Source organism: Adelges cooleyi, unplaced genomic scaffold (assembly GCF_023614345.1).
Source record: "Adelges cooleyi isolate 19-005CV unplaced genomic scaffold, UGA_ACOO_1.1 ACOO_flye_CR_arks_rails_tigmint_CR_PRNA_1, whole genome shotgun sequence".
Lineage (NCBI taxonomy): Eukaryota > Metazoa > Arthropoda > Insecta > Hemiptera > Adelgidae > Adelges > Adelges cooleyi.
Genome location: NW_026095751.1, coordinates 1,501,080 through 1,525,688, shown reverse-complemented (window position 1 = coordinate 1,525,688; position 24,609 = coordinate 1,501,080). Strand labels below are relative to the sequence as shown.

Here is a 24,609-nt window from a genome sequence, read left to right as displayed (position 1 = left end):
GAATAAACAAAATATACTTTTAGAAATTTCCCCCTTTTTTCAATCGTTTATATGAAAATGTTATGTTTAAGATAAAGTTCTTCTCTATACATTGTGAAAATATGGTAAATCTCTACTGTTAATACTGGCCTCCCTCACATAGTTTATTTAGTTATTTAATAATGTAATTTATCTTATAGAAATAATTATTACTGTAATAGTCTGACAAAATAATAGCAAACAAAAAAGTGTCCTCATTAATATTATAAGTATACCTTCTAAGTTCAAACTGTAAATTAAGGTTTTTTCGAAAAATTGTCTATGCTTTACTCCTTAGAAATGGCCTGGGTAGTGTCCTCTTAATACTGGTCATTATAAATATATTATATTTATACTGGCTAGTATGCTGCATAATAAATTTATATCTTGCTGTATTATAATAGATTAATGGTACAATATTATTACGGTATAGGGAATCGTTAAAACGGCTACACTGATTATACCGAACAATGTTGGACAACCTGTCAAAAACACCGTTATCGTTCAGTGATAACAGCAGTGTTTTTTTGGCAAAAATGTTATCTACCTAGTAAAATAAATAAAAAACAGGTTATATTTATTATTTATATATTATTTTGTAACTTCCTATACTTGTATAAGTTGTCCAAATTATCCGTTGAGAAGTGTGACTTTTGTTTTATAACACATTTTTTTATTATTTTTTTAAGTTATAGTTTGGTTTCCACTGTTTAGGAGGATTACGAAATACAGTATTTAAGTATGTCCACGGATGGCTTGTTATAAATTATTATTTTATTTCGATTAATTTTTTACTGATCTGTTTCGGTTTAGAATGTCTCTTGTCGCTTATGCAGACAGTGACTGTGACTCTGACGGAGATAATAGCACCGCAGAAGAAATTAATAAATCGGCAGCCGACACTAGTCGAGTAGACGTGAAATCGGCTAGTTGTAAATTGTTACTCAAGCTTCCCGAACCGAAAACCAAAGAAGAAACAGTTATCCCGACCGACGATAATGCAACTATTGGCGAAGTCAAAGTCGACAAAACTACTACTTCGGCAGAACAGATAAATACAGCTGCAAATAGTATTCCAGACAAGCAACTAGATAATATCTCTTTGTTACCCACGTTGGCGTTGCCTAAACCCAAATCTGGTGGTAAAATTCAAATAACAATACCTTCATTGAGTGATGTATGTTTTTCTTTTGTAAAAAAACAATATATGTTCTATCGTTTTTTTTTTTTTATAATAAACAATATGTTTTTTTCTTACGTTTTATAGTTTAATGACGACGATGAGGATTATCAGCCTAAACGAAAAATGATCAAGCCGTCAAACGTAAGTGATAATCTGAAACTTGGCTATCGCTACCGTTTAACACGAGCTCTAGTTATTGGCAATTTAATTTTCAGAGTGGATGCGGTTTATTTTCAATGTTACCCAATCCTAAAAATCAGAAGACTGCCAAAATAACGACAAACACTTCGATGGTTCCCAGACAAACCACTCGTAAAGTCGCCGTTCCTAAGCCGCCGCCCGTAAGTAAAAGTGCGGAAATCAAGCTTTTCGAAAAAACTCCTATCGAAGTGGACGAAGAGGAAGCCGATGACGACAACGAAGAAATGGACTTTTTAGGGTTGAACAAAATCAACGAAGTGTCCGACGCGGAACCTGTCGCCGGTTTCGAACTGCCAGAAGTTACGAGTGACACGTCGGTCATAGAAGAAGAAAAAGTATTCGGTCCTGTCTATTGTCCGGAAGATACTCGATCTGACGTTTACGAAGACGACGAAACAAAATTGATTTTAGATTCAAATGCGGTTTGTTCCTTCATTATTATTGTTATTCGTATGAAATAGTATATTCAGTGTTGCTTATTTTTTTTTTACGTCGTTCAAATTACAGTTGAAACAATTAGGCGATCGCGACAGGAACCCGATAAAACAAGTAGACGTCATCAACGTGAACATGAGTCAGGTGATGGAAGATTCGCAGCAGTGGCTACAGAAGAACATGACCGAAGAGTATGCCGAAAGTAGAAACATGGGCGACATCAATGTCACCGGACAGTCGAAACGCAAACACCAAATTACATACTTGGCTCAACAGGTGACAAACAAATTGAACTCTATCCACTAGTGTATATTGTAGTTTTTAGATTTGTAACCTTTTGTTTTTCTTTGTTTCAAATTTTTAGGCTAAAGCAAACGAACTGAAACTCAAAAACATGTGGGCAGAAAACAGAATGACCAAAAAGCAGACTCAAGCGAAATATGGATTTTAAAATCCAATCCTTATTTGTCAGGTTAGTAATAGAACTGTTTAATATTATGCTTATTCGATTAGACTTTTAATAGATCAAATTTTTAAACAAATATATCAAACACGCATTTTTTTATTTGACCAAATTAATAGTAATTATCCTATAAAAAAACTTAAATCAAAATTTTCATTTAGGCAGTTAACAATATCAGTAAAAAGGTGTTGTCCAGCTGTTTCTGTAAGCCTTTTTTTTTTCTTATTCGCAATACTCGATTGTCGTGAACAAAAATAATAATAATAAAATAAAGGCTAGTATCAGTTTAAAAAAATAAAAAAACCAACAATTCAGTTATGTATATTCAAGTAAATAACATAGGAAACTTGACTAGTATTGTATAACAGGACATTGGGATCACATAAAATATATAAATATTTTTTTTTTATCCTTTATCAATATTGTTTCCGTAATAAGTAGTCGCCGAGTAGAGTCATGGAAATAGCCCCGACCGGCGCCGTTATGATTATCGCCAACACGCTGATTGCCAGTACGTCGGACGCGTAGTTCACTTGATCTACGTTGTGATTACGACGAGCCATGTCCAATGCGATCGGTCCAATTGCCGCCTGTTTAAAATTTAATTGAATTTAACAAGTTTAAAGATTGTCATTATTATTATTATTATTAATATCAGTACTTGTACTGTGGCTTTTGGCAACCACGCTATGTTCACGAAGAATTTCTCGCGTAGATTGAAATTTGTATCTCTCAGCACAAAGAAACAAGTAAGGACTCTTACCTGAAATTTTATGAGAAAAAAATATATAGAGAAAATTTACTAAAAATAAAAAACAAATAAAAATTGTAATCATATGTTCACGACTTCGTTTTGATATTTCACTTACAAGCGACGTAATAATAAGAAGAATAGATGCCGATATGAGTAACGACGATTTCAAATTTGCTAAATTGATTTCCGTCCCGATGGATGCGAATAATATTGGCTCCAACATGTCCCACGTCTTGTTTACAATGTTTTCCACGTTTTCCTGTTATAGAAAGCGAAGAAATTGTACTTAAACGTGTCTGTTGGTCGACTATCGTTATTGTTATTATTATTATTTTTTACTCTACCATACATTATAGGAATTGTTGTTTTTCCAGCATATGTTTGCCACAAACGCAGCGGTCATCGCGGCCAAAGGACCAGCGCCGGAATAGCCGATGATCGTACATCCAAACATGAGCAATATGCCTCCACCTACGGCGATATAGGCTCGTTTAACGTTCAAGTTTTCCTTGTGAATAAATAAATAAGTTTTTTTTTTTTAACTTGAGCAATTATTACAAACTGTGTATATAATATATAAAATAATTATAAAATGTAAAATATCCAGAATTATTACTTCACATTTGTGCGGTATAAATCCAACGACGACACCCCAAATTATGCCGCAAAATAGACCTATGAGAACTTCTAGCGGCCCTTGCATTACGTTCAATTCCCAACTACCTGTAAACAATTTTTTTAAAAAACCCAGCGGGTCGCTTTAAAGTTATCGAAAAAACGCCACAACACTCATCGCGCACTGACTTGTAGAAAATATAATACTAAGGCACACGCCGAAGGCAGAAATACAGAATATATCGTCAAAACTGCACGCGGCCATTACAAGCGTAATAATGCCCTTGTCTTCGCCGAGACCTTTTTGCTTTAAAGACAACAACGTCGGCAAGATGACCGCCGAGCTGACCGGACTCAAAATGCATCTGTGTTTGGAAAATAATTAGACATTTTTACTATTTTTATTATTATTATTATTATTTAAACTTAATTGAAAATCATGACTCTTGTGTTTAGCCGGCAAATTATTTACCCGAGCAAAATTCCCCAAATCCAAGGCAACCCGATCAGATAGTGCGTGACGACTGCGGCGGCTAGCGTTTCGGTGATGCACGGCAATATGGCCAGTTGGACGACGACCAAGCTGAGTTTTCTCAACATGGCACTGTCGAGACTCAGGCCGGACGCTACGAGCAGTACGGTGAGGGCTATTTCTCTGCAACGCAAGACGGCCGAACGAGAATAAATGATGTTACAAGTATAATTACCGTTGCCGTCGGCTCACCTCAGTATGATTATGTATATCTGAAAGCTGTTGTTGACGTCGTAGTAACCAAAGTTGCTGAGCAGCACGCCGGCCATCAGCATGCCCATCATGGAGGGCATGTACAGTTGTTCGGCAATCTTGCCGCCGACCCACGAACTGGTGACGAGCAACGCGACCGATGCCAGCTGCGAACCGGCCATCTTGTTGTGGTCGAAGATCATGTACATTATCGCCCAAGTGATTACTATGCAAATCGAACTCGTCAGGATGTTGCACGCCGTTCGCACTTTGGTACCGCACTCGGTCCGACTGGAACATACGATAACATACGTCCCACGCCGGTTAACGTTTAATATGACCGGCGGTGTTCCTTAAGTATATATTATCGTACCAGGTTGATGGTTCAAATAATAATTAATTGTTATTCATTTTTTTTTTTTTTATAAAAAGTACATTTCAACACAACGGTAACAGAAAAACTGTCAAAACTAATCCTAATGAAATCCCCATTACGGTGAAAATAAGTCTATTGAACCTGTACAAATTTTGAACTTACTAAAAAATGTGCAACATTATATTTTTTCCATTAAAAAAATTGATATATTTTTTAATTGAATTTGTCAGATTTCAGATGTACCGTACTATTAAAATTGGCTAATAGCAATAAGATACGGTTAAAAAAAAAAAAAAAAGGTAAATGTTTTTTCCTTACATCATAAGTGCAGTGTAAATTAGACAGGTACTCACCGAAATGATATAATTCCATTTTCGTCCAACGAGTGACCATCAGACATGGTTGAATAATTTTGACGTTCGACTAGGAAAAAAAAGAAATTATAATTATAATAATATACCTACTGTGTTTTTCGAACGTTTGAACGATTCGGGAAATTGTTGTAAAAAAAAAAAAAAAATAACATTATTTTATTTAGACATATTTTTCATTAGAAATGTATCCTTGTTGTTGTTTTCGTTTTGAAAACTAACGTTTCGGGCACGTTTGAGTGTCATTTTTCAAAATGAGAACATCATTAAACGTATCTCAGATGTCAGTGTTTTCAATGAAAAAAAAAAAAAAACAAACAAAATACTAGATATTTGATTAACTAGATGGAAACGCAATACCTAATACCAATAATCCAACAAAAGCTGAACCGGGTGCGCAATTAAAACTTTTTTGTATTCGTTTATTTTTCATATGAAAACAAAGTATATATATATATATATAAACAGGTACTTATGATAATGTTTGACGAGTAAATTTCCCCGACGAAAACCAGCTTTGTGTACATTTGTATTGCATTTATTTTCCATAAATTTTGAATATACACACTGGGTAGAGGTACTTGGTCAATATTCAACCGAGTCAAACAAAATGATCAAATGCATAAAACAAATAACTGTGCACGCGGTGACCACATTTATAATATTAGTAAAATACTACATGGTGTTATTACAATAGGCTTATTCGTTGTCTATAAATAAGTAACATAATATTATTCGACGAATAAACACGGTGTTCGTCATCTATTTAAGTGTACATTTAATTCAAACATAAAATTACAAAATCTATTTTTATTTTACATATATTTTCCAAGTAGTATTAGTGCAAACACCTCGTTAGACTTGTGCTCTGTAAATTTATGTCGGATTAAAATCCTTATTCTGAAGCTTATCAAATAATAAAACGGTTGAAAAGCGTAACAAATAAAATGTTTAGTATCAACGTGTGCCCAATAACGATAATTGAATACTCCCTTAAAGACAATACATCCCTATATTGTATCATCATTATTTACAACCCCTAACATCCGTCTGAGTTACTGTACTGTGTTAATACATTTCTATTGGATTATTATATTAATGTTAAATGTAACAGACGCGATTGAAAAGAGGTATTTTTTTTTTTTTTTAAACATCAAAACAAACGATTAATGACAAAATATGTGTATTGTGTTATCTTTATGGTATTATACGTTCCATTTGTAATGTTGCAAGAAATCGTTGTGCAACTATATATTATCGATTGATTAAAATTTACATAATATTATGACAATGACATCTGGCAACTGAAGTGAACCACTCATCCGGCAAAAATACATTTCTAAAAACATATTTGCTCACTAGTTAAGCCTAAAAAAAAAATGTATGGATAATAATTAATAAACTATGACAACAGCAAAATCGTAGGCTAAATTATTCTAAAACGTTTTGTTTGGTTTGGATTAGGTTTGTTCGGCTTTTATTAATAAAAATATGTGTGAGAAGGTAGATTGGATTTCATACCGCATGAATTTGGAAAAAGTCTGTGTGTTCCTTTCTTGTAAATTTCAATTTTTTTCTTAAACTATAACAGATAGAAAGTTGTTGCTGAGCTCATTGTAAACAGCTTGTCGAAAATATACAAAATATGAATTGAAAGTTATTAGTGCGGATGGGAAGTGCACACATATAAAAATAATACTACACTCCACCTTTGCTCATGTCCTAAACTTAAAACTTATCTAAAATAGTTATCCAAAACTGGTTATCGACAAGTCAAAAAGTTTAGTACATTATTTTCAATTTAAAAAGTCAATGAAATGTCCGAGTTATCGTTTAAATTTAAAAATTATCGACCTGTTAAAATTTGTAGTAAAATATTCTATTAGTGAATGCAAGTATGAAATACTTAGAGAAACATGCTGCAAGCGTTTAATCGAAAAGTCTTTAATTAAAATTTATATTTTCCGAGAAAATGAGTGTGTTTCACACCTGTTGGACCACCCTGTGTACCGTGCAATAAAATATTATACCCATTTACTTGTGTTAATAATTTACAATATTTAATATTACCCAAAGTGGTGAAATCGCTGTGCAAAAATGGCCAAGAAACAAGTAGGATCAATTATCGTACCAAAAACGCCTAAGACGTTATTAAATTGAAAATTTCGAGCGATTAATATTTCTTATTATTTTTTTTTTATCAAATTAACAGGTTATAAGCTATCGTGAAAATTACACCAAAATTACCTGTTGTATAGCACTTTTTATGTTTACTTAATGTTATACTTTAATAACTTTATGAATAATTATATTCAAACCTGGTTATCGACCAGTGAAAACGTTCGGTAAATTATTTTTAATTAAAAAACAACTAATTAAATGTACGCGTTATAATAACTTTAAGTATTATTTTCGTTCGATAAAAACGAAAATGCTTACACATTGGTAATTGTTTTAAAATTTTTATATATCATCAAAAAATCGGGGAGGGGGGGGTCATTGAAATTTTGTAGAATGCAAAATATGAGATTATACTACTAACTGTAAATTTGTTTGGGTATTAAATATTTTGGGGACATTTTCGTGAGGGTAAGGGGTAGTTAAAAATATGGATTAGGCGGATATGGTGATATATTGATTAAAATCAATTTTTTCCTCTCGAGGCAGAGACATCGGATCGTTTGATCATTAATGGATCAGCTGGTTCCAGCTGTCTCTTACCAATCATCATCTCTCATCAGTTGTCCAAGATTTATCGATTTCCCCACTCTATTTTATTCCTCCCTAACCACCTAAACTTACGATCCCCTACCCTTTCTCTCTCCTTTATGTCACAAAAGCGTCATCGTTATTATTTTTTTTTGTGTTTAAATTTCGAAGAATGTAACGGACGATTGAGAAATCCATAATACACGTATTTTGACATTTATCTGTAGTTAGTAACAGTATTGTTACGGTTGAGGTAATCTCCTTGATAAACAAAAAAAAAAAAGTTTGACAAAAGCACATTCCAAACCAGTACAGTCCAAATTAAGAACAAGTTACAACAGTACAGTTAGAAATCACCTAAGTGGTGACTAGTGACCGCAAATTAACAGATTTTAATTTTATCAGTTTTCAAATTCAACCAACCAAAAAAAAACCTCTAGTAAAAATAGTTTTTTATTTATTTTTAAAAAAAAATTTACTGAGTATTTACAAAACATTTTTTTAAAAATCATTTTCCATTGTATTGCACATTTTTTTTTTTTAAATTAATAAATAACATTGCGCAGGTGGGCCCACCGAGGTTAGGATAGGTTAGATTTTAATTAAATAGGAAGGGTTAGGATTAGGGTGGACTATGTTTAGGTTAGATTTGGATTAGATAGGTGAATAAAAAAAGCCAGAACAGTGGGGTTAGAGCACAGTTGGGACGGGATGGTCACAGGTTTACAGAAATTATTACAACCGATTCGATGCGAGTCAGTAGTTAGTGTGTTCAAACCAAGCACAGTAAGAAAGTATTTAAGTGAGGTGCAGTGTTTTTACAAATAATTAGCATCAAAGTAGCTGCGGGGTCGAGGCATAATGGGACCAGAGCACAAGGGGCACGGAGAGGTCAACAGGAATTATTATTATTAATAAAAGTGATAAAACCACTTTCAAATAAACGCTTTGATGCTAATTTGTTCGTCGCAGACGTTTCTAGAAAGACGGAATCCGAGTAACAATAAAGTACATTAATAATAGTTAATTAAATATTATTTAATAGTAATAGTCTTTTCGTCACTCACAACTGGCACACCGTAAATGGAGGTTTAAATTCGGCCAAAAAATTAACACCTAAAACTTGTACTTTAGTACTCGATAATTACCAGGATCGCTCTAAATAGATGTCAATAAAAATATTGACATGGTTTGATCATTTTTCTTTGTTTAATATGTTAGGTTAGGTTAGATGCATACAAATGAGTTCTAACTCCTGGCCTAGTTTAAATATGAGACTATTGAAGTATGGGTTAGGTATACCAAATAAATATTCCTCATAAATTTCAACTCGAAATTATACAGCCGGTAAAAGTTGAAACTCTACAACTTTTATGGCTTTTTTTTTGGGGGGGGGGGGTCCAAATTTCAACTATAAATAAGTGAACTTTCCCCCCCCCCTCACAAAGTAGAAACTTGATAAAATTTGTTATTTACAGAGTTGCTACTCCAAAGAATTGGCCCAGTATTGAAAAGAGATACAGAGCGTATACAGACACCAAGAAAAAAGCCCACGTCATAGCAACAGAATCGGTGCTCCGCATTTAGACTTTGGAAACGACAAGAACGCAAGATTTAATCAAGACAAGCATTTCCACTGTAATAACGCCCTTTGCCCCTTTGCACGTCAATTCGGGTTTGTATTTACCAGGTTTTTTTAATAGTTGATGATCTGTACCGTTGTTATGTTTCGGCTCTACGGTGTCTCTCGGGTTATCATCCTCGTCGGGCACGGACTGATTTACTTTTAACGACGCGCCATCGATAATTGTTATTCGCACGTTATTGTTATCCATGATTTATTTTTCTTGAAATATTACACACACACACACACAGAGTCATCAACAATTTTATGTCACGGCAGCAATTTCGACGGATACCGATGTACAATATTCATTCAACGGTAACGTATGTATCGAAATAGGTTTTTAAATTAAAAATAATTCACTTAAGACCGGTCGACAAGTCACCGCAGTTTTGACGATTATTACATTAAAAGCGTCACAAGCGTTTGCAATTTTGCAATATTGTAGATCATGTACAGTACATAAGAACACATTAATACTTTTTTCAGAACGGAAATTTCTGCTGTGGCGTGAAATCTTAATGTATACACTGGAAAAATCACAATTTTAAACACAACCGCAAAACATGTGCAATGAACATATTATGTTAAACGTGGTACGCGGACGCTGAACGGGCGGTTAGTTTTGACTGACTGGTTGATATTGTAGCCGTATGGAAAATACGGTCAAAACTGTATAATAATAATAATAATTGTTTCAATTGTTTTATCAGCCGTTGGTAAATATTGTTTTTAGTTGTACTTCGTCCATTTTGTTTTTTTCCAAGACCGACTATTATTAATTGATTTGACAAAAATCAAATGCGCGTTAATTGCTGCTTGGGTTAAACTATGAGTAATAAAATTAGATAATATTATACTGTACGCAAATAGATTGTAATGAGGACAATAAAGAGAACCGTTAGTTTAAATTATTATCAGTTTAAAGACAAAAGACGATGCTGTGTAGTGCACACGACGTTAATATTATAATGTTTGTGTAATCTACTGGAGCTGTTATACACTATAATATTATAAGTGGTTATAAATAATTTTTGTGCACACTTACCATAGATAGGTCTATCCATTGTTGCTCGAAAGTGAAACAAGACCTGAAAATCAATTTTAAAATAATATTATGTACTTAATTTGATTAATCGAAACATTTTTGCTGCGGACAGTATTACCTATCTGAGTAATTGTAGCATGACTTTGACCTATTATGGGAAGTTGTCTAGTACAAAAAAAAAAACCATAATATGTTGCAAAATTTGCTAATTTTCCAAAGTATTATTTGTAAATATGTCAATAGAAAATATAATGGTCCCCAATATAGAGTAGTAGGTTAATGCGCCAATATAGTAGCTGCTAATAAAGTGTAATTAAAGAAGCTCTAGGAAAAAATGAGCTTAATTCAACCACTTCACTAGTAATATATATAAATATATATACATATATATATATATATATATATATATATATATATATATATATATATATATATATAGGGTGTAATATAAAGTTCTACCGAGCTTCAAATGAGACATTCAGGATGCTCTATGGATACAATAAATGGTATTCATTTTTTTTTAATTTTAAAACTGTTTAAAATAGAACTGGTATCTGATTAAAAAAAATAATTTCGGATTTAGAGAAAAAATCTTGTTGAATTGATAATGATGTGACACTTGCCATATTATGTTGGTTTTGGTCACATGCCGACCACTCAGTGGCCACAAATGTGGCCAGATACCAAAAAATCGTGTTACATATCAATTCAACAAGATTTTGTCTCCCGATTTCAAATCTGAAATTATTTTTTTCGTAAGACAATTTTTTAATGAGATACGAGTTCTATTTTAAATAATTTTAAAATTTAAAAAAAATGAATAACATTTATTGTACCCATAGAGCATGCTGAATGTCTCGTTTGAAGCTCAGTAGAACTTTACATTACATATATACCTATATATGTATAGATTTAGAATTGTCTATCGATCCGAGGCTTTACAAATGACTATAGCGATAATTACCTATTGTTATAGTATTACAATTATAGGAAATTAATTGTATTAATGTCTAGTTATTCTGTTCAGTACCGATAACTGATTAATAATTTGTATACTTAATTACTGATTTATAATTTGTATATTATATGGTAATGATATTTTTATGATTATAAAGTTATGCGATAGGTAATATTGTATTGTCTAAATTCGATAAAATATAATAAATTTCCCAAGCTAAAAATATAATAATATCAAATGCATTTCCAAGACTTAATCGTCTTCAATGCGATTTGGTGGCAATCTATTTCTTAAACCGATTAGGTGTGATATTTTCTAGTAATGCATTTGTAATACTTATTGTTTTTGTAAATGTCTAACTTGAATTGAAGAGTGAAATTGTCAACCGCGCTTATTAAGTGCCAAAGGATAACACGTTTAAATGTATATTCATTTGATTCGTCAATTTTTTAGTATATTTTTAAATGTCTAATATGGTTGTTTGTTTATAAATTATAAATAACTATTATATTATTGCTCACTCGACAAACGTACCAGATATTTTCAACGATAGTGCTTGAAATATACAATTATAAAGCTAAGTTTTTATTCTTTGACACGTTTAGAAGTCAAAACGCCAAATAGAAAGTGAACAATATAACTTGAATACAACATGAAGTAAGGGGGCTACCTACTTTCCATGTCAGTGACGATGAAAAGAATGTTCTTTTGAAGTTGTTTTAAACAAATATTTTGGCATAAAATGTATTTTGAGTTTTAATTGCCTTGACATATCTTTTTTATCGGTTTTTTTATAGTATTTTTGGCCATCAAAACAAAAAAAAAATTTTTTTTAAAACCAGTTTCTTATGTAAAATAATTTCAGCTTTTTGAAAAAAATATTGATTTGTCTAATATTTTTTTCCAGAAAGCCGAAAAAATGTACATAAAATGTGTCAATTTCAATTTGGGATTTCCATAAAAACGCTTAGAATAAAAAGGGAAATTATCTTGTTTTTACACAAAATTATTACATCTGTTTTGAATACTGTGGTCGGGTTTTCCTGTTTTTTAGACCTTTCTATGAATTTTGACATTTTGCTAAAGGTTAATAAATTGGGTATACTTTTGATATTATACTGATATCTATATCAATTTACACTTAAAAAATTAAAAAAAAACAAAACATTAATTATGTTATATTACAAAATCAAATTTATTTTTTTTTATAGTTGCAAATCTATTTACGACACCATCAAAATATAAGCGACCCATTTTCGTTGTCAGCCTTGTTTTGAACGTGTTTAACAGTATAATAAAAAGCTGCAAGTTTGAACTATTTATTGTAATTATCAAGAACACTGGACATATGATACGACATGATAGATTAGTAATTGTTCATAGAAAAGGAGAACTTGTGAATAGATACCAGAGATATTAATAATTAGAGTAAGAAACTTGGAGAAGCAGTCTGCAGTAGTGAGAACAGCTAAATTAATCATTTAAATACAAAATTTCCCAAACTCAATTTTAAGAATCACACATTATTATACAAGGCCAAACTCGTGCAATCGAAGAATTGGGGCGTCGACTAGACTTTAGTCGATAAACAAAAGAAGAGGTTAGGTCTGACAGATAACCAACGGCCTCTTGTCGAGAATACTCTTTAAGTAAGTATTTGAGTACTTATTCGAATAAAGTGATCTCCTCCCCCCCCTCTCCTTCATGTATACTTCAATTGGTTTTGGAAAACAGTCTGGGCATCAAAAATTATTTTTGGTTTACCACGTATGTTTGATTTATCGTGCATAGATATTTTTTAAGTGGATAAATTACTGGGCGTGTATCATTAATTTGACGTTATAGTTTTTTTAATTAAACGGATAAAGCTGTTGTTGTCAATCTCTGTTACGAATTCAGCTGAAATAAAATGTAATTTTATCTTTTAACAAATAATAACCAATTTCGATACGAGTAAACGCAATAATTAAATATTGCCCTTGGCTGATTCAATTTAATCAACAATAAAATATGTACGTTAATTAAATTTAATCGTAAAGTTCAATTATACATATATAAGGCCAATTTATGGCAAATATATTATATACTTTCACTGCGGATATTCGATATTATGAAATTTTATTAAATATTTGTTTAACGCATAGTACGTCCGATTGCCTGAAATCTAATATGCGAATCATAAAATTGATACTCATTGTGTGGAACGTCAAACCCTTTAAAAATAATATTGAAAACGCGCGGTCGAGGGCAAGTAATCGCTTCATTAGGAATTGTATAATATAACGTGTAGTGTGATTTGTATTTTTAGCTAATTAGCCTCTGATTTTGAAAAAAAAAAAGGGTTATGAATGTATTTTTTTAGTCTCTCGATTATTACTGGAAGCGTGGCCGCCATTTTGTATCATGGAAAAGTGTGACTTGGCGTTTTTACTTTCCATGAAATTGGTACACAAAATGGCCGCCATACGTTTTTCCCAACTGAAAAAGCGTTCCATATTATATATTAAATTATCGAGTTCAGCGATGGCTACATGTGTTTTATGAAATATAATATTAACCCTAAAAGTGCTACATAAATTTATAACACAACATATTTGAACAGCAATAGGTACAAAAACGTGTAGGCAGAGTTGAATAAACCTGTATCTAAATAATCATCTTAGTAACACATTATTCAAATAAGAGTTGGTATATTTATTTTTGAAATTATTCGAATAATATAAAAAAATATTATTGAAATAGTTTGTAAGGGCTTTTTTCAAGTAATTATATTTGAAAATACCATTTCGTATAAATCTAATATATATTATACACTTGGAAAATGTACAAAACCAGTAAAATATGTAAGAAGACAACTTTTTATTCAAATAAATTTTAAAAAATTACATTGTCATATTTTACTTTTCAATGGACTGGAAAAGATTTGGGCGTATAATATTAAGTCAATCGAATTTTTCAAAACTATTTTTTTTTTAATTTTTGTTCATGCTGATTTTAGGGGGCCGAATATTTACTTTTGAAGTCATAAGCATATAAACTTCATTGTTATTATTATTTATATACATATTTTGCCACTTTAAAAGTACTTGAATTAAGTTTTGGCTTGTAACTTTAAAAGCAAGTTCGACCGCCAAAGCAAATAATAATATTATATTCTTTTGTGTATTATTTTTCTATTTCAAACATTTTATATGGTGACAATTTCACTGCCAATGTTTATTCTCAATTTGATTCCTGTTATAAGAACACCTATTTTATTTTAAACAGATTTTCATTTATGTTTAAATTTAACTAATAAACTTTTGATGGGTAATCGTGTGCATATTCGTTTTAATAAGTACAATATAATTAATATTGTGTATATGTATTATTAAAAAATAATACTTTCTACAAAAAATGGAGTAGGTATTAAGGAAAAACATTATGTAGGTACTTACTGTATTATCATGCTTTAACGTTTGCTATCGTTTAAAGAACGGTTTCAAGCACACTGAGTTTACTCAGATATTCTTCTGATTCATTTACCAAAAAAATATATTTATCTAATTCAGAAAGCTCTCTAATATTATAATATTTCAATTAGTTTTGGAAAATAGTATAGGTGGGTAACATTATGTTGTGCTATTCGCTTGTTACGTTTGTATAGTGCCATCTGTCGGTTTTTTTTAAATTGAACTATAAAAGGATTTTCTTTCCATATATTATACAAAACAACAACAACAAGTTATCAGCAACGGTCGCAGCTGATTTTGTCACGCAAACATATTTTTATCTATGGCTGTTATCTAGTGTTCGGTTATCACACAATATAATATTAAGAAGAAAAAAAAAATACATCAAAGAAAAGATATTATCTAGCAAATTTTTATTATTATTATTATTTTAATTACTCATTCATCGCTATCCGGTTTTTATAAATACAATAAAACTGCTATTGCTAATCGTTTCGTTGCAACAGACAACAGTTGTGGTGGTCGCGTTGAAGTTCTTATGGATTATTTTATCACGGGAATTTACGAAAGAAGAGCAATGCAGCATTGATGAACCGTTTGTGATTTTTATATATTATTTTTAAACCAACCTATATGGTACAATGGACGCTGCGGGTGGGCACAGTAGTCAAGTGGACAGCGACACGTCCAAATACAACGAAGAAGACGGCCTGGATCCTAGAATTCAAGTAATATCACTAATGATGTTTCCGGCACAAGATTATGGCAATCTAATTTGGTTTGTTGTTGTTTCTTTCAGTTGGAATTGGAAAAATTAAATAACGCCACGGACAACATCAACAAGCTCGAAATCGAATTGGACGTAAGTAACGCCGCGGTGCCTACTGCCTGATCGCAAATACGCAAAAATAGAGAAACGTTTATTAACCACGTCGTGTATATTCTACAGGAAGCAAACACGACGTTCAGAATGTTGATGGCGGAAGCGTCTAGACGTCTGAAAATCAGAGCTCGTAAACTGGGTTCTTGCATCGACAAAGCGCGGCCGTTTTACGATGCCCTCAACGTGTCCAAGCACGCGCAACAACAATGCCAAATTGCTGCCGTCAAGTATCAACGAGCTAACGGTGAGATATTTTCTTATAAAAACAGCCCCGCTCAAATAATCCAAATATTATTCGTATGTTAAAAACCATATCTATAATTGTACTTTTGTAATTGAAAATTGGGCGTGTCGACCGCCGCAACTCTTTTGTTTGAACTCATTTGCGTTTTTCCCAACCCAAGTGTTGCACCGACGGTACAATTGTGTTAATTCATATATATATGTATACATTTTTTTAGTTTCATTTGGATATTTTCACTTATTGTTACTTGGGAAAGGCAAACCTTTTGAGCTAAGCACTACGTTGAAATGTTTAATACCTTTGTAAAAGTATACCTTTGTTACAAACAAAACTTAGAATACACAAATAAATTATACATATATAATTATAACAATACAGAGTATAGTAAAATAGGTTTCTTACTTGTTTGAAGAATAGTTGGTGTGCTGAACGAATCGCTTGGTCGATTTATAAAAAAAAGTACACTACTAGTTTTTGTCACAGAAAAATCAAAAACGAATAACATTTATTACAGTACTGTGCTTATACCTACTCGACGATACAGTATTTTAGACAAGAAGTCGAGAAGTGGTTTCTTTATCTTATCACGAATTACTTAGCCGCCTATTAGGTAAACTATATTGGGAAAATTCTTGTTGTCGTTAGATATCTAAGTGGGTGTAGAGTTTTATACCGACACAAATATACGTATACGTTTTCTCATTGAAGAACAAACATATTATTATAATGATTTCAATGTTTACTTACTCTTCCCATCTCGCAGTACTTGAACGCGTTTTGTTTGAATGATATTGTAATATGTTAATAATGAATCATTGTGATCAATTATTTCAGATAATAATATGATTCAGTTTACAAACCCAGTCGTTCTTTTAATTATTGTTTATTTTTAAACAAAAATCCAAATGGTTACTAAAAATAGAAATGTATCTAAATGTAAAATTCAAATAATAAATACAAATGTATTAATTTGAACAAACTAATTAAAATGATTTAAGTACAATTTTAACTGTAAATATGTACAAAAATAACAATAATTAAAGCAAACAAATTGAATCGAATAAATGTTAAAATAAAATAGATGTATATTTAAACGGACATGTTACTCGAAACAGTCCAATAATAATGTAATTTAAATAAAACATTATTTTTTGATGCGCTGAATAAAATTGTGTTACAAAGAACTCATTGTTTTCAAATAATAGTTAGTTGCTTGTCATAGAAAAATGCCTAAGTTTGCAGCTGTAATAATGTTTTTGGTAATATCCAAGTAGACAGTTACAATTTCTTTTAACATGTTTTTTTTAAAAATTGTAAAATAATTTTTTTTTTCTTATATATAATATGTATAATAACATTTGCGATAAAGTTTACAGTCAATCATAATTTAAATACATAAAACACTTTTGAAAATTTTAAATATTTGATATTATATTAGGAAATCAAAAATAGTCCAATGAAGTCAATATTTTTTCAATGCATTTCTTAGGTACGTCTTAATTAATTTATAGTCGACAATGAAACATCTGTCGAGTTATTCGAATACGACTGACAATTATTTATAACGTGTTAAAAAAAAATATACACTTAAATACCAGTCATCGAAACGACAATTTATGCCAAGTTATTAATCCATTAGTTCATGGCCAACATTAATTGATTAAATTTTATTTTACAGAAATTCATCAAGCAGCCAAAGAAACGGTGGCGTTAGCCGAGGCTCGATTTCTAAGTAAACAACACGAGTGGAAGTTCGATAGTGCGTGGCAAGAGATGTTGAACAACGCCATTCTCAAGGTAATTAATAAATAATTCATTTATAATAATATGTTTGGCTATCCGTTGTGTGAAATGGCGATTAATCCAAATGGAAACCACTTTCAGGTGACTGAAGCAGAAAATCAAAAGACTGAAAGCGGCCGCGAGCATCAAAGGAAAGCTGCGCTTTACCAAGCCGCCGAACAAAAGGTAATATCGAAACAAAGAAAACAAAATGCATTGTTGCTGTGTAATTCAATATTTTTCAATATCAGGTTCAAATGCTCGAACAAAAGTTCAAGCGCAGCATCATCAAGTCTCGGCCTTATTTCGAAGAAAAATATCTCTGCGAGGGTCAATTGGCTGCCCAAAAGGATACGATTGTTCAAATTCGATACGCCGTGCAACGCGCCAAACAAGAGTACTCCGCTTGTTTGCACAGGCTGGAACAAATTTCCGAAGAAATTCACGTGCAACGACAAAACAATAAACTAATGGTACGAACCTGATGTCCGTATTAGTAGACTTCTGAGCTCCTTTTGGCATTCGGCTAATTTGTGTGGCAAGCGTTTGCGCTGGCTCGACATATGTGCGTACTAGTTTTTAGTAACAAAACTATTTTTTCACGAAAACAGGGTCCGAGAGAACCCGGCGTTGGTGCCGAAGTGTCGTCGATGGCCAGTAGTTGGCAAGAATTGAATAGCAAAAAAGATGGCAACGGCATGGAAGAAATCAATTTGGAATGGAATTTGGACAAATGCGATTCCCGAAGTCTTGGCAGTCTTTCGATGGACACTTGCTCGATACTGAGCGACGCCGACGATTTGGACTTTGAAGACGACAGCCGAGTAACGATGGTAGGCACCGTGGTAATTACAATTATTATAATTGATACGGATTATAGTTTGTAACGATGAGCAACTCGTGTAACGCAAAGGGTGGGGTTTTCCGTAGGAATTGGAACAGCTGCGTCAAAAAGTCAGAGATCTCGCCACCAAACCGTTGATGATGGAAAGCAAGAGAACCGAAGAGGTCGAAGGCGTCGAAGACCGCGAAGGCTGGGAGACCGAACTGAACGCGACCGTCGATAAGCTGGACAGGATGATGTTGAAACAGGAATGTGAAAAATCCCAACAACAATCGCCCGTTTGAACTCTGCCGGTGGTTTTTTTATATTTTTTTTTTAAATCAAAAGGTTTTTATGTCTTTATCATATGTGTTCAGTCCGGCTGTCCAGATTGTACTGAACGACACTAAGGTGAGACAAACGTGTAGATAGATAACCGTACACCTTATTGTCGACGATCGTTATGTTCTTCTACACCTTATATAAGTAATAATATTTAGAATATTAAAATATCAACACCTAATAATGATATTATGTCCTGTGTAATTCACCGCCTTTTTGTTTTTTTTCCATTTGGAATGAGTATTTTATAAATCAAGGTAACTTAGTCGATAAGAGCACTAGAGTTTAAGAGAAACAAAAATACGTTATTATTATTATAATTATGAGATAATAGCACTGAGTAATGATGGTCTATACTCGTCGGACCCCACTGTGGTATTAGGTAGTCTAGTTGAAATGGGCAGCACGCATTCAATGAACTCGAGTATTGGAAAGCAATATTTTCCCCTATCGATATAACTTCCAATGTGACGTAGTAGTCAACGTATCGAGTACACGTAATTTATTATGTCTAATATTTATTTTCAAATCGAGTGATTATTGTCTGTTTTTATATGTTTAGTTTAATTTCTCGATCTTTAATTTTCTACACTACAGCTCGTAACGGTAATATTATTGTAGTCGTGCACGAAAAATTGATTTCTTTATTGTTAATGTACATAGGTAATAATATATTACATTATATTATATTAATTCCTAACGCCATTCTATAATAGGTAATAACAATAGTACATATTTTTGATTTTTTTAAATTTATTTTATTTTTATAATAATTTATTTTATATTATTTTAACATAGTTTATAAACTACTACAATGAAAAACAATAATATAATTTATATTTATTTTACTGATAATAATATGTTGAAATATTTATATATGTATATAGGTAAACCATAGTTTAAAAAAATGTCTCCAAAGTTTCTTCTGTGTTCCTCCCGTTGTCGTTTAGTTGTAGTTCCTCCGCATTCTCGAATCTGAAAATTAAATAAATAACCACAAACGACATTCCATTATTATTAGTCAAAACATAAGACGGAGATAATATTATATGAACCACAAATAGAAGTCCAATTTTAGTGGCTCGTTTTTGAAGTAATCGAGATTTATTAATGGAAACGTCTCGAGCATACTAATAATAATATAATTATAGTATTAATCTTAATTATGTTCCAATTAAAAATTGAATGAGAACAAAATACAAGGCCACTTAAATGAATACAATAATATTATGAAGTACATCTATCGAGTAAACAATAAAACATCATGGAGGACTATAATTGTATCAAACGGATGTAAGTTTTTAATCGAACTTCTGACATTTATTACTGTTTGACATTTGATAAATATTTTTTCGGTGAAACAATTATGAAAAAATCATTAATGTTATCACAAGCTGAACGGGGCACTGTTGTTTCAACGTGACATAATATAAATGCTAAATATTTTAAAACAATCATTACGGATTAGACATTTCTAGTGTTTTAGGACCTTATATACTAATATCAATTAATTCGAAGAAAAAAGTAAGGGAGACGTCATGTCCTTGTGACATCTCAGAAACATTTTAGTTTTGTGTGAATAAAATTGAGCAATTTAAAAAAAAAACAAGGCAAGTAGGCAAAGTTCTTATATGATACTCCATAAGAAGAAACGGAACGAAGATAGCGGTTTGTGCGAAACTTGTGTGACCCAACAAGATGTCTGCTTGGCACCACTTTTGCAGGCAACAGATTGAAGGTAGAATTGTCTATCACCTGGTGGTGTTACTTCAGATTGTGTGAAAAATGTAAAGTAATTGCAAATTATGTGTTTAGTTGTGTTTTAACATTAGCCAGTACTGAAATTGTTTTGGCTTTTTTGTTTTTTCCAGAGCTTTGTCAACTTTCAAGTCGAACACGTGACATTTTATTTCCTACAGTTATTCGTTGACTACACCTAGTAATAATAATTATTATTATTATTACTATTGCAAGGCCAACCTGAGCTTTGTTTTCTCGACGCTGTCGTTTTGTTGCACCGTTCGTCGTCCACGTCCGTCACGAAGTGCACCGGTGTCATGGTCATCTTTCTGGACGGCTTGGCAGCAGTCATCGGCAGCGTTTGCTGGTTGGATATGTAAGATATTTCTACAGTCGAAAGCAAAATGAAATAAAAAAAAATCAGTGGGACTTTGATCCTGGAACAGGTCATTCGGATTGGAAACTAAACTGGTAAACAAATTTGAGAAGGGGCGGCGTGGCGTTGGGAGGAAATCGATAGTCCCGGATAATCGATAACAATTGATGATTGAGATGAATAGGTACCGCACTAGGCTGTTCGGTCAGATCTCAAGCAAACTTAAGGGATGTCTTACCGTAGGATTTGTCGAAGAGCCCGTGTATTTTGGCGTGATCCGGTGTCTCGTAACAATCGCTCTGGCTCAAAGCCCTGGGGTGTGTGGGAGTCCTGCAGGACGAAGACGAAGCCGTTTGCATCACACTGAAAGTGGCGTACGGACATACGTCATAGTTGATGTTTTTTTCGTCGGTGCTCATGCATTTTTCCATCGACTGTTGTCTTTTCCTCAACGTGGACGAGGCGAATTCCACCGGCCTGTCCGATTCGTAACTAGACTTCCTCTCGATCGCACTGCCTCTGGAATACTGAGGTTCTTTTTTCCTGTTGATATTAACCAAACGAAATTGTATAAACTATGCTTTGAATCTTAGCGCCTAAATCCGCTCTCGAATAGGTCGGTGGGCTAAGCTCACTCCCTCGACTATGTGTTCAGTCCACAATCGTCAATTTGTCTACTTCACATAAACGTCTCCATAAGTAACACCCACTCACTCGTTCTTCGACCCATCCCATTCTAAATCCTCTCCACCGTCTATTACTACATTCCTACATCAGCTGCTTTCGTTCAGCTCGCTCAAACCAACTCTCAAAATCAGTCTATGCTGTGTGCAGTTACTTTTTGCGCATTCCTATTACTGAACCTAACCTAATGCAATCAAAGTCGTTTAATACTGCATCTCTCTCTCTGCTAGAATGCGAAGCTCATCACTCGTTTCCGTTTATCATCTCTAGCCTTATAACAACACATTAGGTTTTTTTAGGTTACCATAGTTATTTTTCTTTCACACTTCACCAAATTGGAATCAACCAAGCATGCGAGTCTGCTTGCAAAGTTCTTATTAATTTATTCACCTACAAATTCGATCTCTTTCCAACGCAAATTCATATAATTTTGCATTTTGAAGCAGCACTCTACAGTGTTGGGCAACGTAGAAACTGTTCAAATTACATAATACATAATCCTAATCAATAGGTGCTTAACCTTGTGGGTCTGTAAATGCATTGTTTCTTTGTCAAGAATGTTGTTTTAAATTTTGTAATGCACCGAAATGTAATAAAAAACATTAAAGATTGTCGTATTGGTAACTATAAGTTGTAAAATATATTATAATAGCTGTTGTCACGGCAAAGTGCGTTTTACACGCTGACAAAGTCAAAACTCGAGTGGTACTTGAGTTAACATCATTCCCACGTCAACTGATTACAGATTAGTATTTAAACAGATATTTTAATACGCCATATAATTCACTATTCACCGAACCGAGCCTCGGTAAGGTGATCTATTTGGTTTAAGTTTTCCAATCAATCTCGTGCTCCTTATTTCATACAAACGGCGAATTGGCTAGCGAAATTCTCATCCGTCATTTGTTGGTCGCACACTTTCTCAAGTGTTATGATTCGAATCGTCTAGGTACTTGTTTCTAAGTCAGTCTGCTGTTAGGATAGTCAACACTGATAACACACACACACAAATCATCCTATCCCGCACATAATAAATACCTACATTTTATACACCATGTTTACCTTTTTTGGATCACCACGAAGATGCAGACACAAAATGACAGAATACAAACAAGCCCCGAAGCAGCCGGTACATATTTGTGAAACTGAGCGAAGCTTTGAACGATTCCGTTATTGTTGATTGGGACCGGAACTATGCCTGAAATATTTCAAAAAAAAAAAAAACAAATAGTTATTCTTGTTTAGCAGTTCGAACACCGTAGACGAGGTCAGTTCGAGACTATTGAGAAACTATTAAAATAATAGCAATTTGAAGACTTTTCAAAGACTTTTGATCATCATTAAAAGATTATAAACAATTTACTGTCGAGAATAAAACCGTCCTTTTAATGTTTCATCCGGGGTCTCCCAAGGTTACCATAATGTTGTTTACATTAATGAAATAAAGTCATCGAATGTTTCTTTCCTTTTATTTGCGGATAGGTTAGGAGAAGCTAAAATGTTTTTTTAACTTATAAATAAATAAGACATATAAATTCAATTTTTTTTTTTTTTAATAACCCTTAAAACGCATTTTAAACTAGATAAAACTTTCGCAAAACTTGTCGTTATAATTAAAATATATTATTATAAAATACTTAAATAAACCAGCCTGTTTTATTGTTATTTTTCGTGTTTGATAGTCTATTTTAATATTTAACTATTTTAAAAACACATTTCGTTTGTCTTATTTGCTATGATATCAGCTGAATAAATAATAAAATATATGTATTAAATTATTTTCACTTTAACACGAAAAATATGTACAGTTTTGTGTCTATTAATGTGTTGATCAAAAAAGTATTTCTTTTTTTGTTAAAGCGAAAAAACAATACATATATATTGTTATTTATAAACAACTAACCATTACAGTTCATATCAAGTAGAGTGTAAACCAGCACAGCCTAAACCAGTACATTCCAAGCTAATATAGATTAAACCGGTAGAATATTAATCAAGTTACATTCTAACCAGTTCATTGCAAATCAAGTACAGTTTAAGCCATTGTAGTGCAAACTAGTACATAAAACCAAGCTCAATAAACCAGTACATGGTTTAAAATGTACTGAATTAGGCTGTACTTAGCTTATAATCCTGTACAAATATCACAACTCGTTTATAATAACGAATTATTAACTATATCATGTATGCGCTTTGATAGTGCTTAAAATGATGGCACAAAAAACAAACATAACCCAACATGTGTTTAAACAGTTTGTTCTAACAGGTATAATAGTGACAATTAAATTAATGTGTCTAGTGTCTACTGTAGCAGCAAGTCAAAGAAAATGTTTATGTACTCTTTATTTGTAAGTAGAAATCTTAAAAAAAAACATCATAGTTTCATTTTCGTATTTATCGATTAGATTAGTGTACTAAAATTAAACAAAAAAAAAATCAGTTTACTTCATAGTATGGAAATGTTTTTCAACGTCTTTATTACTTTATTGGTTTCAATTTTGGTATTTGACGATCGAAAACATGTTTATTGTACCGACGAACACAAAACCATTGACGCACTTAATAAGATTTTGGAATCTTCGGGATGGGAAAAGATTAGCAACTGGCGAGTCCGATTCCCTGGTGAAGTGTACAACTCGTTCTCGGTAAGTAATTTATTACAGAGAAACGGTGCGGAATTCGACCAAATTGTAAACGTTCAGAACTACAAGAGAAAATACGACATGATTATTTATTCGTTGTCTTGTGTGTACGCAAATGCGTTGGTAAAATTTATAAATTTGACAAAAGTTATTTTACGTCTC

The 24,609-nt window shown here is 32.5% G+C and overlaps 4 protein-coding genes across 8 annotated transcripts in view; 2 read left to right on the top strand and 2 right to left on the bottom strand.

Annotated features, from left to right (window-relative positions):
- Positions 1 to 559: 559 nt before the first annotated feature.
- Positions 560 to 3,596, top strand: LOC126834355 (proline-rich protein PRCC). The gene is made up of 7 exons (XM_050566218.1): positions 560 to 757; positions 832 to 1,195; positions 1,286 to 1,342; positions 1,417 to 1,824; positions 1,910 to 2,113; positions 2,202 to 2,309; positions 3,429 to 3,596. The coding sequence occupies exons 2-6, from the start codon at positions 833 to 835 to the stop codon at positions 2,286 to 2,288; spliced, it is 1,119 nt and encodes a 372-aa protein (XP_050422175.1). The 5' UTR covers positions 560 to 757; position 832; the 3' UTR covers positions 2,289 to 2,309; positions 3,429 to 3,596.
- Positions 2,601 to 16,616, bottom strand: LOC126834324 (sodium/hydrogen exchanger 9B2-like). Of its 4 annotated transcripts, XM_050566187.1 has the most exons (11): positions 16,461 to 16,616; positions 10,522 to 10,564; positions 5,123 to 5,192; positions 4,394 to 4,684; positions 4,142 to 4,324; positions 3,859 to 4,034; positions 3,671 to 3,777; positions 3,404 to 3,562; positions 3,170 to 3,313; positions 2,962 to 3,063; positions 2,601 to 2,890 (listed from the first exon to the last, which is right to left on the bottom strand). In XM_050566187.1, the coding sequence occupies exons 2-11, from the start codon at positions 10,538 to 10,540 to the stop codon at positions 2,717 to 2,719; spliced, it is 1,425 nt and encodes a 474-aa protein (XP_050422144.1). In that variant the 5' UTR covers positions 10,541 to 10,564; positions 16,461 to 16,616; the 3' UTR covers positions 2,601 to 2,716. The 4 variants fall into 4 exon arrangements, with proteins under 4 accessions (XP_050422144.1, XP_050422135.1, XP_050422115.1 ...); XM_050566178.1 differs by lacking the exon at positions 10,522 to 10,564; XM_050566158.1 differs by lacking the exons at positions 10,522 to 10,564; positions 16,461 to 16,616 and adding an exon at positions 9,537 to 9,904.
- LOC126834341 (SH3 domain-binding protein 5 homolog) lies at positions 15,293 to 19,192 on the top strand. Of its 2 annotated transcripts, none has more exons than XM_050566197.1 (8): positions 15,293 to 15,659; positions 15,731 to 15,793; positions 15,881 to 16,058; positions 17,737 to 17,855; positions 17,943 to 18,026; positions 18,092 to 18,313; positions 18,452 to 18,685; positions 18,771 to 19,192. In XM_050566197.1, the coding sequence occupies exons 1-8, from the start codon at positions 15,573 to 15,575 to the stop codon at positions 18,966 to 18,968; spliced, it is 1,185 nt and encodes a 394-aa protein (XP_050422154.1). In that variant the 5' UTR covers positions 15,293 to 15,572; the 3' UTR covers positions 18,969 to 19,192. The 2 variants fall into 2 exon arrangements, with proteins under 2 accessions (XP_050422154.1, XP_050422163.1); XM_050566206.1 differs by having other exon boundaries at positions 15,294 to 15,659; positions 18,452 to 18,673.
- Positions 19,193 to 19,828: 636 nt separating this feature from the next.
- Positions 19,829 to 24,609, bottom strand: part of LOC126834311 (cell adhesion molecule Dscam2-like) — a 53,516-nt gene continuing 48,735 nt past the window's right edge. The window contains exons 25-28 of the mRNA XM_050566135.1: positions 22,868 to 23,003; positions 21,360 to 21,664; positions 20,986 to 21,132; positions 19,829 to 19,980 (exon numbers count right to left, since the gene is read on the bottom strand). Of these exons, the coding sequence (XP_050422092.1) occupies positions 19,952 to 19,980; positions 20,986 to 21,132; positions 21,360 to 21,664; positions 22,868 to 23,003 (617 nt within the window). The 3' untranslated portion in view covers positions 19,829 to 19,951. The remainder of the gene's footprint in view (positions 19,981 to 20,985; positions 21,133 to 21,359; positions 21,665 to 22,867; positions 23,004 to 24,609) is intronic.